Here is a 16,013-nt window from a genome sequence, read left to right on the forward strand (position 1 = left end):
AAGTCGAGATGTCAGCTCTTGCATGCTAGTGTTTTTCTGCTGTGCCAACCGAGCGCCTTGAGTCAGTGTTTCTTGATATAATAATTGCCATTCAGATCGGATATGGTCAATACTCCATTCCTGAACATCATGGTGAGACATAACTGTTGTTTACTGACAATATCTCATTCAGGTTGTTCAGAGAGGAAAGATATAGAGCATGTAAGAGCAAAGATGCTGACAGGACAGTGAGAGGTGACATGGAGGTGAGTAAGAAAAGGAGCAATTACATACACAGACTGCCAGTTCAATGCAGGCCAACACAGTGAATACATAGGAAGAACATGTAAAACTTTTTAGTCAGAGAGGATGCTGGCATAAACAAGCATGGTGCAATCTGACTGCTAAACACGGCGTCAGATCGCTGGCATCTGCTGCCCCCTGGTGTGTAAGAAACTAGGTTTACAACAGCTTTATCTACCTACATGTATCTTGTACAGTTTGGTAAATTCCAAACTCAAATTCACATTAATTAATTGAATTTGTTAATGAATCCTGAATTTTGTAATGTTCAATTCCTTTTCTAGATTTGAGTGAGCTTTTGAAATAATTTAATATCTACAAACTATTCTTATAGTCTTTATTTAAATAGGCAAAACAGTGCTCATGGCATGGTGTGACAGTTTGGCAGTTGTTTGTGAAAGAAGGTAAAAAAAACATGGCAACATGTCAAGATAGAACTTGCAGTTTTATAAGATATTGCTTTTCACAACATGGGCACATTATTTTATATGACCTCAAAGTAAAAGAAAAAAAACTATAAATAGTTTCATGCACAATAAAGGGAAAAGGTGCAATGTGTGTGTGTGTGTGTGTGCAAATTAATCTTATTCTATTTTTAAACCAGGCACGGCTGATACCTGATGCAAATAGATTTATAGTCTCTGAGAGGGGTGGAAGTTGTTGCTCTCTGTGTGTGTGTGTATACTCTAATGTATTCCTAATGTTTACCATATGCCCAAAAGTAAAGAAAGGAACTTAATCTGTACCCTATATACACACACAACCACACCCATGGTCCCTTAGCTGTTGTGTTCATGCAGAAACGTTCAGTTCAGTCTTGTTATTCTTACCTCTCTTTACTATTGACCTTTCTAGCAGTATGTAAATGGTGTTAATTTGAGTGTCCCTTTAAGGTTCAGCTCCTTAAACACTGAATTGTTATTAAGTCATGAGTACACGTAGTGTCCACATGTGAAAGCAAACACATATATCTTTGGCTACAATAGAACATATATAAGCCTGTGTCTTAGAGTTAGTGCGTGAGAGCTGTAATCAGGTCCTCGAGTGGTGCTGTCTCTGACAGCTCCAGCAGTCTAAATGTGTGACTGATGGTCATGAAATGTGTAAAAAGAGTATTGAGATGTGGGTGTATGTCCATGGAAACGGCGTCTCTGTAGTGAGCACTGTACAGGTGAGCCAGGGTTCGGAACAGCAGCAAAAACACCTTCTGGACCAAAAACATGAGTCCGTTTGGAAACTTCCCCCCTACAAAATCACAAACATACACACATAAACACTAATGCTTTCCACCCTACCTTCTTTTGCCACATTAATGGTCATTAGTACTTATGTATTGTATATAGATTATTTTAAACACTACATTCACAAATGCCTCCCTCTGCACTAAATAGGAACTGCCTCTTCCTGTGGTATTAAAGCCCATGGTTTCAAACATTTTTTTAAAAACAAAACATTTTAGATGAGTACTTTTTTTTTTGAAAGAACGTACTTTCATGCTTGTATATAAAATCATCTGTATTTTATTTAAGAAAGGCATTTGTGAACTTCTGCCATTTTTGGTTACCTGTCCTGGTTGGAAACACGTTTTCATCTGTGAGTAGTTCCTGGATGTAGGACATGGCATAGTCAGTGTACAGAGGAGCTGAACATTTCACCTTCTTTCCTTGCTCGTCCATCCATTCATATACCCTACTCAACACAGCAAAAATACATATCCAGGTGTTAAGAGTGCACACCATACACAGTTCACAGTTTAAATGCTTTACTTATCATATTAAACAAAATCAAATATGTGTTTGTAGTCCTCACTTGTTTCCTGGGCCATTGGCTGTCGGGCAGCTTGTTAACGTGCAGAATTCCGAGAGAGCACTTGAGAGAATATTGATATTCTTGAAGAAAGAGATGGCTAAAATAAAACAAAACAATTAGGAACTAAACTGATAATCACACACACAAATAATCATGATTTTTATTTATTTATACAAATGTCTTCTTTTTGCCACAGTACCACATTATTAGTGTATAATAATGTAGCAACATGACTACTTTGTAATTTAACAGTTCTTGTAGAAATACATTTAAACCTTATTGGATTTCTTGCATGACCAGCCTTAATAACTTATTATATTCTAAGTTATTGGTCCTTTTATTGATTGTAAAGCAGCCCCAAAATGATGGTATATCCAACATGATTCAGAATTGTAATGAGGTTTTAGTGCTGTTATGCATTGCCCATGTTCCTCCAGAAAGCAGTGGTTTTATTGGTATTAAAGACATGAACAAAAATTGTTCAGGTCTTTCACTGACTTTCTGATCACTGGTCTAGTATTGTAACCACTCAGCTATCACTGACCTCTGTATATAATAACTGTTATAACCACAATGGGTTTTATAGGTAGTTCAGTTATGTGTACCATTTCCTTCTCGCTCCAGATCAGATCTGGCAGTTTTTTAAGCTGCAGAGTTCTTCAATACAAATAGTGGTTTAATAATTGCAGGACTAGTCTGACTTGTTTGGTTTCATTTTACTATCAGTAAATGACATTTACTGCCATCATAAATCTTTTTTACACATAGTTTTTATCCAGCTGTGATAGTACACTTTTTTGTATATGTGTATGAAGTAGCTAAAAATCATACATACTGTTAAATGCTATCCACTCCTGCCTGTCCAGGCCATGTGGCAGAGCAGAGAGTGTGAGCAGGTCAATGTCAGCAATGCGATCCCTTAAGAAGCGTTCTTGCAGGTATGGCTTCTCCTCCAGTGATGGAGCACTTTGAACATTGTTGTTTTTCCTATTTTTAAACACAAACATGCAGACACACCAAAATGTCATTAGTGGACCTCCTCTAGCATCACATTTATAAAAACGATATGCATAAAAAGGCATTTTTATTTTACACAGTTGCAGCCCATGGACTATACTGCATGGGTAAATGCTAGCCTAGTGGCATTTAAACACATGATTTCAAGTAGCTGAACAGAGTAATCAGAAACCGTAACACAGTCTTTCCTGACCCCTGTGTTTGTGGAAAACCACAAATACCTCCTAGCTCCCCCAACACATGACTTACTCTGGGATCCTGCAGTTCTCTTGCACACTGAAAATGTAGATATTTCTAAAGCATTTCTGTACATATAAATAGGAGTAAATGATAAATTAGATTAATAATACCTATATTTTAATTAGTTATGACAAATTCATTTTTCTCCTCCTTTTCTCCAAATTTTCCCCACAATTTTCTCCCCTAATCTAGTCGTATCCAATTACCCTGCTTGCATTATGCTTCACCTCTACCGATACAACCCTCCACTGCTGACTGAGGAGCTTCGCAACTGACACACGCCCCCTCCGACACGTGCGCAGTACCGACTGCCTCTTTTCATCTGCATGAGGCGAGTTCATATGCAGAACAGCCTTGTGCACAAAGAGCCACACCCTGATCAGCATTATTCCCCATCTCTGCGCAGGCGCCATCAATCAGCCAACAGAGGTCGTAATTGCACCAGTCACGAGGAACCCTGGCCGGCTCATCCCACCCTGAACAACAGCCAATCGTTGTTCATGTGGCCGCCCAGCCCAGACGGATGGCAGAGCTGAGATTCGATACAATGTATGACATATTCTTTTTTTTCAAAGATTACTTTAAAAAAAAAAGTAAAAAAATATTAGGTCTTAAAATACTCACATACCGCAATATTAATAACATAGAATCAGATTACATTTCAGGACAAGCAGTGTGCTGAGGATTTTACAACAGTGGTGCATTAATATTCTCTTCTGCAGAAATGTATCAGCTGCAAAGCTCTGTATCTCAGTCATGTTAAGAATGAAGGTTATGCTTAGGTTAAAATTTGATGATGAATGCTAGCAATACCAACTGTTCTGAATTCCTTAAGAGCCACTTAATAATAGGCAGATGCAAAGAAGCCACACTATTGTTTCTTCAGGTTTAAGCAAGTAGTGCAACAAAATATGAAATAATCTCTTTTGTAGTGAAACTATCAGTATGTGTATGTAAGAAGTGTACGTTCTTGTCTGTTTATTATTCTAATGATAAATGTAGTAGAAAGTTAGAATGTGTTACATGAGCTGTTATATTTTTGGAATAACTGTTCATAAGCCCACTACAGTGGAGTTTCATATTTCACTTTCATGTCATGACTGTTATGGCAGAAACCTTATATGATAAATTTGTATTCCAGGCTTTCTGTTTTGCTAGCTAGAACTAAGCTAGAACTTCAGCTAGATTAGCTAGAGACCGCCAGAAATTTACTGAAGCACTTACTGATGGTATGCATACATGAATGGTGATGTACAGTAAGACAAGGGATGAAGAGATTTTAAAGATCAATCCAAACTGCATGTTACTACTAGGCTACGCAAACTGCATCAAGCAGTAAAATCACAAAAAACTGTAAAAGAGAATTCTCTAAAACAAACAATACCACTGTGGACACAACTACAATAACGTCTCAGCATGGATGTTCATTCATCAGTTGGACCTTCTTTAGATCAGTTAGATCTAGAAAAATATCTCAAGAAATGGGTGCTTGAAAGGTCAGCTGTGACTTTTTTTTGTGACTTTTTTTTTCTATTTATGTATGCATTTTCTCCCCCTTTTTTCCCAATTTAGTGTAGTCAATTTGTCTTCCGCTGCTGGGGGATCCCTGACTGCTGGTGTATTGCTGCTCACGCCTCCTCCGACCCACACGCAGCACTTTGTGGAACCCTTTTTCACCTATGCACTCTGCACAGGCGCCTCTCTCTATCTGCTAATCAGGGTCCTTACACAGCGTTTGAAGACCCCACCCACATAGTCCGGTTCATCCCGCCCTAGCAGAGACATGTCTGCTGCAGGCACTGCCAATTATGCCCGCTAGATGGTGCCCAGCCGACTGGTGGCAACGCCGAGTTTTGAACCAAGGAGTTCAGAATCTCGGCACTGGTGTGCTTGCGGAATATCCTGCTGCGCCACCTGGGCGCACACTCCACTGAATCTTATGTGTCATTTGCTGCATTTGTTGAATAAAAAATTAAAAAAGCAGAAAAAAGCAGATTAGGTAGAACGTTAGGTACAGTGCAAAAATAAACAAGCCTTGCCAGGAATTTATTTTATGCATCTTTCCAAAAACCACTGATGTACTTCCACATCATATTATGAAAATAGAAAAGGGGCTATAATCAGTATTTAATGTGCGCGCATACACACACACACACACACACACACACACAGCTAACTGAATAAATATTTTTTAAATCCAACCACTATTTATCACTTGGATAAATACATGGATTCCTCTTTTAGGAAACACATCTGTGCCTAGGCATGAATTGACTTTATATTAATGAACTGCAATGTTAAAATGTTAAAACATGGCTCTTAAGACTGGGAATAATTCAGTCAATTGATGTGGGTTTATTTCTTGATTTGATTTTGTAATTACTTTTGATTAAATAAAGCTGCAGTTTAAATCCTTGTATATACAACTCTGAATACCATTTAGTACCGAAACGTTGAGACAAAATGTGAAAATAATAACAAAAACAGAACGCTGTGATTTGTAATTCTGTGATTTGCATTAAATTGAATACAATAAAAAAAAAAAACACTCATTAATTCATGTCTGTTTTACCATTACTTAATCCTGGTCAGCGTTAATTGGGTGACAGGCAGGAAACTGGACAGGTTGGCAGTCCATTACAGGCCAGACACACACACTCAACATTTTTTGTAGCTTCACTTGATCTGAGCACAAAGCACCCAGAGCAAACCCATGCGGACACAGGGAGAACATGCAAACTCCACACAGAAATGACTTTGGCTGCTCAGCCAGGGAGTTTATCCCAAGCCCTTCTTGCTGTGAGATGACAGAGCTACCCACTGCACCACTGTGTGTTACATCAGTTAGTATTACATTTGTATTTCATCAGCTTTTCTTTTGACCAAGTCTTAATAATCATTTGGGAGCGGAACACAGCAATTGCTCCCATTTTAAAAGCAGAATTGTACAGGGCTCTGATTGTCCTTTTCAATAGGCAATATGTCTGGACTGCAGGCAGGGTAGTCTATCACCTGCATTCTCTTATTATGCTGCTATGCTGTTTTGTTATCTTTAAATAATTATGGATGTCCTTGAAATAGCATGTATGCTTTTTGAGCATATGTGTAGATATCTTGTTGAAGTTACATATGATGATGGCATGAAGAACAGAAATTAACATTTTTGTACTGTTTTACAAAATTGGTCAATTGTTCAAATCACTGCTTTGTGTTTTTATTCACATCTTAAATACTGTTAAAACAGCCTTATTGTTTCACTGCATTTGGCAACATAAGGGACGATTGAACTGGACTACAGTTTGTAACTACACTAATACTTTTACAAGCCTCAGCATGGTTAGAAAAAGTCTAAAAATATAATGTGTGCTCTTATTATGCAATTTGCATATGTAATGTAGTTTTAACACATTCAGATATGTTTGCTGTTGAAAAGCTAGCAATGTGTATATGTGTACAGGAGGAATGGTCTGATTGTCAGTGCACCTGAGCATGTAATTGGAGGCAGCTGGACAGATAAAATGCAGCTCGATGTTTTGTTTGACTTTGTTACCAGCTACCTATGAAATGAAATGTAAACAAGTACTTATTGGATCTGTACTTGTTGCTAGTTTAAAACTTTATATTAGGTTAATTTATCATAAAAATATTATTTTTAGTAACTAAAAACATGCCAAAAAAAAGGTCCTAGTGCTTCTCCTGAAAAGAGAGCAGCTCGTCAATGCAAACAAGACTCATTTTACTGCATATGCAAAAGAGCAGCACCCCAGTCTGGGTGCACATACATCACTGTGTTCACATTTGTATTTACACAAAAGCCCTGATAACGTCTGCCCTTACCTCCATGTAAAACTTTGAAATGACCATTCATTTATGAGAAAGAACTTTTGTATGCACAGATCTGGATTCTAACTGATAAAGCAAATACGTCATGAAAGTCCACATAGCTATGTGTTTGTTTGTGCTTGTCAGTAAAAAAAAGGGAATGAGGGTACAAGGACAGCGCTGTTTGTCCTGTATTTTGTTTCCCATTTCCTGTTACAAGTGTAGTAGTTTTTCAGATACATTACTAGTAGGATTAAACAATTTAACTGTTATGTAATAGACATTTTTAAATCAACATATTAAGTTTTCTGCAAAAGATTACCGTTTATGAATGGCCAAATGGTCATACTGATTATTTCAAATAGGCAATTCATAATAACACTGTGTTATATAACACTGAGTCAGATTTGACAGCACTTATATAATTATTATTATTATTATTATTATTATTAATAATAATGACAGAAGTACTACTTTTACTACTACTACTAATAATAATAATAATAATTTTACAGTTATTTATATTATATTTGTAAAGTATGCAAATGGACAAATAGTTATACCATTTCATATAGGGACACAATGGATAAAACATATATAATAACTTTATTTTTAATAACTAAGAATATACATTAAGTGAAGTACACCATATCCCCAAACATATGTGGTCACTGAGTATTGGTGGTTTTGGCCACATCCATTACCAAAATGTGTATAAAAGGAATTAAATTAAAAAACTTTGTGGCAACAGTTTGGAAAAGCCCTTTCCTGTTTCAGCTTGATTGTGTCCTCATGTACAAAATGGCCTAACAAATATTGAACAAAATATAATACAATTTCTGATTATCAAGCAGTAAAATATTGTGGTTTGTAGAATCAGTACAGTAGCATGTAGGTCTCTGTACAGGTCTCTGTTTGTTTTGGCTTTAATACTGTGCGTGGTAGGCAAGCATATTACTTTCCTTCTTGCCATCACATGGCCCATATCCACTAAAAACTGTTACCCACAGTTATGTGATAATTTATGCTTTATTCCGAGTGTGGCATTTCTTGGTTTCCAGCCCTTTTTGGGGCTTTTGACGCATGATTGCCTCACACATTTGGTCCAGACTGCTGGAAAATCTGCAGGCATAGATTGTAGTGGTGAGCAAAAAGATCTAGAGGCCAAACATAAGGAAGTAATTTGAGCGATAACACATGCAGAGTATAGCACAAGTTTCCCATGTCACACCACATTCTGTTGCAGTCATTTAGCCTTAGATTTTTAGCCTTAGATTTAGCCAAGGTTATTTACAGATTTCTCATTTGTTTAGTGGGTGTGTAAGAAGCATGGAGGGTAATAATAACATAGAACCATGTGGCAGCACTTTGAGGCAGTTTAGAGTTAATGTAGCACTGATTTAGAATAGCTGAATTAAGCACTTGTTGCGGAGTAATATCCTATTCATGTTTGATAAGCATTAAATGTAACTCATCAATAAACGCACGTAAAAAACTCCCTGAACTTTAACACCAGAATTGGTGGTCATTCCACTGGCCATCAGCTTAATGGTAGGTGTAATAAAAATGTCTTTCGCCATTCCAGTAGTTATAGTTTATCAAAAATTAAGTATGGTATTTTAGCCACAAGATATTTAACAGGTCATTCCAGTGGTCATATGTTTAGTAGATATAATGAATGCCATTCCATTACATTCCATCCAGTGTTTATAAGCCTAAGAAAATGTATATATGTCGGTTAGGTGGCCAAAAGTATAGCTTTTAAGCAAATGTATAAATTATGGCTGGTTATAGGGTAACTGTTTTTCAGTGGTCATATGCTTAGCAGAAATTGTAGCATGGTATTCAAAGCTGTATGTGTATCTCACATTTGCCAGAAAACTTACAGATGACCCCCAAGACTTTTGGGATAATATTCCTTGGACTGATAAATCAAAGGTGGAACTTTTGAAGACATGGGTCTTGTTACATCTGGCTTAACACTAACACTGCATTCCACTATAAAAACATCATACCAGTGGTGGTAGTGTAACGGTCTGGGGCTGCTTCATTTCCCCTGGAACTGGTAGACTTGGCATAATTGATGGAACCATGAATTCTGTTCTCTATCAAAAAATCCTAAAGGAGAATGTGCGCCATTAGTTTATGACCTAAAACTTAAGCACTATATATTGGGATAGTCAAAACCTTCAACGCGCAGGTCATGTTTAAAAACCCTCTACTGTATCCAAATGAAAACAATTCTACAAAGAAGATTGGGCCAAAATTCTCTAGCAATTACTTTTTTTCACATGGGTGATAGAAGTTTTGAATAAATTTTTATTTTTAATCGAATGATTATGTAAAGCTGTTTTTGTGTTTACTGGTGTTGTTTATATCTTATATTTAAATTAGTTGGAAAATCTGAGATTTAAATGGGTGGGGGTAAATACTTTTTCACATCTTTGCTGTTCCAGTGGAGGTAGATGTAGCAACAATGTGATATTGTAGTTGCCTAGATTGAACAGAAATCATGTCATTTTAGTGCACAGCGTTTGGCAAAAATTATGTTATTTCAGTGTCATTGTGTTACTAGACCACCAGTAAAATGCTTATATTTCAAATAAAAAAAATGACAGTGTTTTTCATCTTACGTTGAATGTGAATATACATGAATGTGTATGATTTTATTGTATTTGGTATGGTCATATTTAGAATTGCTAAATAATGGCTGGAAATACTACACTAAACAGTCTTCTGATTCAATTTTTACGTTCAAATTCGTTTAATAGGAAGGGCACACCCCTGTTAAAATTCCAGGTTTTTGTGATGTTAAAAATGAGACCAAAATAAATAATTTATGAACTTTTTTTACTTTTAATGTGACCTATAATCTATACAATTCAGTTAAAAAAACGAAATCTTTTAGGGGGATGAAAATAATAATAATAAAAAACTTATGATAATGTGGTTGCATAAATATGCACACCCTGAAACTAACACTTTGTTGAGGCACCTTTTGATTTTATGACATCATTCAGTCTTTTGAGTAGAAGTCTATCAACATGGCACATATTGACTTGGCAATCTTTGCCTACTTTTCCATGCAAAGTGCTTTAAATCTGTCAGATTGTAAGGGCATTTACTCTTCAGGTCACCTCATCGATGGTCAATTGGATTGAGGTGTGGGCTCTGGCTGTGTCTTTCCAAAACTTTGATCTTTGATCTTGCCACCTTACCCCAGGCCCCAGACATATGAAGAATACAGGTGATTGTTGTTACATCTAGTACATAACCAGTACTTGCCAGAAATTTCTGCAGCTTATTTAACGCGGCTGTAGGCCTGTAGACCATTTTTTCTTCTTGTCTTGTCATCATTTCTGAAGGGGTGTCCAATTCTTGGTAATGTCACTGTTGTTATTATTTCATCCACTTGTCTGTGACCATCTTCACTGTGTTCCATGGTGTATATAATGGCTTTTTGTACCCTTCTCCTGACTGTAACATTTCAACAACAAGATCCCTTGTGTTTTGTAAGCTCTTTGCGGACAATGGCTTTCGCTGTAAGATGTAACTAAGTAACTGTCAGGAAAATCCTAATAGAAACACGGAACTTTATATAGGATTAATCAGAGTAAATTTAATTGATATCAGGTGTCACTGACTAATATTTAACATTAGTTTAAATGTGATTGGTTACTTCTGAACACAGCCACATCATCAATTATAAGAGGGTGTGCACACTAATGCAACCACATAAATTTAGTTTTTTATTTTAATATTTCTGTCTAAAAAGCTTCATTTATACATGACAGCCATGCAAAAATTGACTTTGTTGATATAAAATTTTAACTCTTTTCTCAACTCTGCTTCTATGTCTTTCCTCTTTTGTATTTCCATCATACATTTAGTATGTAAATAGAGAGACGTGTTTACCCACAAACAGGTGGTGTTTACATTAGCTTGAGCTTACTTTCTTCTCCGAACAGACAAAATGTTAAAAACAAATGTTAAAACTACTGCTTAGTGATTTTACTATAGTTTCTCCTCTTTTGCACAGATTCAAATAAATAATTAAGATACTGTGTCAAGCATATGTTTTGAGAATAAACACACATGCCCCATTTCCCACATGCTCTGGAGTTAGGTTTCTGCTTATATCTGTAATATTCACATGTCTGTGGTGCATTCCTTCTGTCATGCTTTGATGCCTGGTGTGTGCAAAAATTCATACTCACAATTTTATGATTCCGATGTTGCCATAGTTAGCTGCAGTCAGAGTGTGTGAGGCCTCGTCCCCTGAGCCATCAAAACTCTGACATCCCCCCATAGCCAGAGGACCCTATCCATGAGGCGATCCCCCTGTCTTTTTATAGAACACACTTTGCCCAGTGTTTAGTCAAAGACTGCAAAGAACTCCTCACTTATTCACAAGGTTTCATGCTTCTTCATATCCTTACAGGCAGTCCTTCACTCACAAAATCTACATCAAGTCCAGCTCAGCAGTCCAAAAGCTAGTTTTAAAACTCAGCGTCTCTCATGTGTTCAGCTCTTCTGTACAATGTGCTCTTTCTGGGCTTTCTGTTTTTTTCTCTTCACCTCAGGCTGTGTCCTCTCTCTAACAAAGCAGACAGACAGGTTCCACCAGTGCTGAGAAAATATTTACACATACACACTCAAAGAGGAAAGCCCACCCCTAACCTAACACATGGCGCTTCCTAGTCTACATTCTTTCCTCTAGGAGCACTGTTGTCCACTTCAGCTGTCCATCCTCCCTGTACACATGTTGTGGAGAATTTTTATTTAGGGTTTTAGACATATGGTGCGCATCTGGTTTGGGAAGGGTTGAAAATAAAAAAGAGTTCAGTCAAATGATAAAGTGTGGATTTTCTTTCTTTTTCTAAATGTTCTTATAAATATTTTAAATAAAGAAAGAATCAGTGTAAAAAAGTAATTCTAAAATAGTTAAACATTTTTTGCATTGTCTTAGTTTTTATTTATTAAAGTGTACCAGTTACATGCCCTTTATGGCCAAAAGTATTTGGACTTTGATTTTATACATCTGTTATACACTAGCAATCAATTATATAAAACATGTTCCAAGCCTGGCAAGGTTATCCGACATAAAAACCTGTGCAAAATCAAATATGCGCTTTCAGTGCTTTATTTCACAAAATGCTCGTTTGATGGATATTCATGTCTGGGTATTTGTACCTACAGGCAGTTTAAAATCTTGTGGAAAGCCTACTTAGAGAAGTGAAGTCTGTTATAGCCACAAAACAAACAAAGGAGGGCTAAGTTACTGTCTGTTTATTTTTGAAATTGTATTTTCAGCAAGCTCATTGTCAGGTGTCCATATATATTGTTTCTCACTTGACATGACAGTACAATGCTGTAACAGTGCATATAAATGTTTTATAGGCTTATCAATTATACAATAAAATAAAAACTTATTAAAGATGTGCAAAATAGGTCATGGAATGTCTTTGTGGTTCAATAAAATGTAACCTTAACTAAATGTATTCCTACCCCTAAATGTAGAAGTGTGGGGGAGTATCAATCAAGCAGTTACTCAAGACTTTCTGGTTTATTTATGAGGTGACATGCGGGCCAAATTCCCTGTCATTACTCAACATGGGAAAGATCAAAGAAAACCCAATGAGAGAAATGAGAGAAAAGTGTGTCGACTATCATGAATTAGACCAAGGCTTTAAAAAATACCTACATGCTTCAAATTCCCATGTGTACTGTTAGGGCCTCAATTAAGAACAATTTCTTAGTTCCAGAAAAGTTGGGATAGTGTGTTAAATCCAAATAAAAAATAACTTAATACCAAGAGATTTCATGTTTTACCAAATTACTATCAATCTGAAATTGATGCATGGAGTTTGTTGCATTACGTTGGGACAGGGACATTTATACTAAACGCTGCTGAGACCAAAGTCTTGAGTTTAAGTGTCACTGTGAGACCTAGGAGCCTGAATGATCTGAATAGATTCCTTTTTCACTGTATTCTCCAGTTTCATTGTCATCTCATATATTCTCATTACATGATACTCTCGTTGTTTGGTTGTTGATTGGACTATTCTTTTAGAATTGGGGCTGTAGGACATGTCCTCACTGCAAGCCCTAAAAAGTGAGACAACCTTAAAAAGAAATATATGGTAAGTTACAAGGAAGTAAGGAAGTACTGATTAGTGTTATTAGTTGTCTGAGTCTGTGCTGCGCAACAGTCTGCATGAATTTGCAATGCTCCCCCTGTGTTCTGATGGGTTTGATCTCACTTTCTCAAAACATGCAGAAGGTGGACTATCTACTCTTAATTACACCTAGTTGTAAATGTGTGTTGCTGTGAGATGGAGTGCCACTTTGTCTTCCTGCCTCACTTTCAGTAATTCCTAATGGCACCAGAGCCATTACAATCCTAACTAAAACTATGCTTGGTTAGGTTATATTAGCAACCAGATGCTCGAGCGGTACATCACTTTTATATGGTAGCCAACCAGCAATAAGAAACAAGTTTTAGTTTTTTGATAGGACTTTGACTAGGCTACTCTAACACCTTAATTTCTTTTACTTTTTTTGTTTAAAAAGGTGGACAGTGTTTTTTACATTTACTTTGACTTTTATATCATTGCAGACAATAAGAACCCAAGTTTTTCATGTTTTGTCTGGTCAGTAAGCACACAACAGTCATGTGTGACACAACAGTCATGTTAAAGTGAGCAAATTTACAATTTAAGCATATTCCTAATCTGGTTAAAATATTTTTAACTGGAATACATTTCAAAACTTTAAGTGAATACTGAGTACATACTATTCTTTTAGAATTGGGGCTGTAGGATGTGTCCCCACAGCAAGCTCTAAAAAAGTGGGACAACCTTAAAAAGAAATATAAGTTCCAAAATAGACCTAAAATAAATTAAGGAAGTACTGATTAGTGTATCCGTTTGAGTATAATTAAATCAACTGAAGCTGATGTTAGATGACAGTTTCTAAATGATTTTAGGAACTGAAGTGTTCCCCTATGGGAAGTGCAACAGACACTAGCGAAGGAACTGCAGAAGAATGAGCCTGGTTCAGGGCCATGGACGAGGTACTAGATAACCGGCCTTCCGTTTCACCTCCTATGCTGATTGCCTCATCAAATGAGGAGGAACCAGGGTCACCTTCTGCTGTGACCTCCCAGCTATCTGAGGGTAAAGAAAGGAAGAGGCAGGAAAATTGATTAGTTGTACTCTGGTTTAGTTTATTTACAGAAAGTGCTTATTATGTCATTTTAAAATGCAATAACAAAAAAAACTAATACCAATTTAGGCATTCTCTTAGGATCACTGAAACAGCTTGTAGGTGCACAGATGGGTAGAGCTTCCGGTTTCTGTAACACTGCGCATAAGGTTCTCCTGGAGCTTTAATTCTAACGTGATACCCATCTATGGCACCAACTACGCAACACAAAGCTGCATGATGAGTGTCTCTCTGCAATTCTTCATGTTTTGGATGGTAAACTGAGAATTTGCCTCCATTTCTTTGGCCACCCAGTAAATCACAGGATGCATGGGTATAGAAAGAGCATTTTCAGGGATTCCCTGTTGAGGTGGAAGTCAGACTTGGTATCTTCTGTGTCATCAGAATACAGCTTCAGTAGAGGCAAGTTCAAAGCCAGGGTGCAGTATTTATTTTCTCTTTCTCTCTGTGAGAAAACTGAAATTGTATATGGGTATAGCAATAACTATTAATAGTATATTTATATAAATTAATTACTTGTGTGTGTGTGTGTGTGTGTGTGTGTGTGTGTATATGTATATATATATATATATATATATATATATATATTAACATTAAATAAATATATAGTTTAATGTTTGCCATCGAATTCATGTAATTATTGAATTACTAGTGAATTATGACATTTTATTCATTTATTTTATGTTCACATTGTATATTTATAGCTGAGTATGAAACAAACAATGTTTTTGTATCTGTTGTATTCATGTGTTTACTGAGATTATCTGTAGTTGTGCCTTTGAAGTTTATAATATTAAATAATTTGTATAAATGCATTTTGTGTGTTACATTGATAAATGTGTAGAATGAAATGACAAATAATAACTTATTTAACTTTGAATTTAAACTTGTTGAGGAAAGTTAAAGGTGTAACAACAGGTGTTTTACCTCTCAGAGGGTTTTAGGGAAGTTCCATCAGTAAACCTGGGTGGAAATCTCACCTGTTCAATCTTCTTTAATTCCTCCGTCTGACAGCAGCACGTCGGGAATTTAGTTTCAATCGCTGTTTCTAAAATAAAATATAAATAAATTGTTACATAATCAGTAAGCGCAGCTTCCACGATGCTAAACCGCTAAAAAACTAGAGGAGGGCGGATCGATCCAAATATCGATGGTATCGGAATCGGATCGATACTAGCGTGATGGGATCGATACTTTAGTTTCACTTTTTTCTCCGCTACATTCAGTACGTTCCTCCCGTTGTTTCCAAAAGTAGATGTATGTGTATGTGTGTGTGTGTGTGTGTGTGTGTGTGCGCGCGCGCTCCTTCACATCTAACACTTTGCTCCTCCTCCCTGCTCCGCTGTCTTTTATTGTCGTGCCGTCACGTGACTACGCGACACTACATGTAGCAGGGAAACTACATACAGAGATAAGTGGATATTTTTTATCAGTAAATAAAAAAAAAAAAGTTTTAAAACATTTGTTCTTCAGTTTTGATGTTGTACTGTACTTTGTTTTAAGCCAGAGAAGAAGTGCAGTGAAAGGAATGAATTTAGTTTTTTTATATTACTGTTTATGAACAAAAGAACTTTCTATGAAAAACTAATTGACGTTCTTCAACATTTTTCTGTACT

At 36.5% G+C, this 16,013-nt stretch overlaps 1 protein-coding gene and 1 long non-coding RNA gene across 4 annotated transcripts; both read right to left on the minus strand.

The window, feature by feature from the left end:
* Positions 1-708: 708 nt before the first annotated feature.
* On the minus strand, positions 709-11,835 carry LOC134323648 (MOB kinase activator 2). The gene is made up of 5 exons (XM_063005236.1): positions 11,388-11,835; positions 2,927-3,078; positions 2,092-2,188; positions 1,847-1,971; positions 709-1,527 (listed from the first exon to the last, which is right to left on the minus strand). The coding sequence occupies exons 1-5, from the start codon at positions 11,477-11,479 to the stop codon at positions 1,295-1,297; spliced, it is 699 nt and encodes a 232-aa protein (XP_062861306.1). The 5' UTR covers positions 11,480-11,835; the 3' UTR covers positions 709-1,294.
* Positions 11,836-12,164: 329 nt separating this feature from the next.
* Positions 12,165-15,703, minus strand: LOC134323649 (uncharacterized). 3 transcript variants are annotated; one of them, XR_010014073.1, is made up of 3 exons: positions 15,325-15,703; positions 14,459-14,853; positions 12,165-14,342 (listed from the first exon to the last, which is right to left on the minus strand). It is a non-coding gene; the product is annotated as an uncharacterized LOC134323649 (long non-coding RNA). The 3 variants fall into 3 exon arrangements; XR_010014072.1 differs by lacking the exon at positions 12,165-14,342 and having other exon boundaries at positions 14,378-14,853; positions 15,378-15,703; XR_010014071.1 differs by lacking the exon at positions 12,165-14,342 and having other exon boundaries at positions 14,378-14,853.
* Positions 15,704-16,013: the final 310 nt, after the last annotated feature.

The sequence above is a fragment of the Trichomycterus rosablanca genome, chromosome 11, assembly GCF_030014385.1.
Source record: "Trichomycterus rosablanca isolate fTriRos1 chromosome 11, fTriRos1.hap1, whole genome shotgun sequence".
Taxonomy (NCBI): Eukaryota; Metazoa; Chordata; class Actinopteri; order Siluriformes; family Trichomycteridae; genus Trichomycterus; species Trichomycterus rosablanca.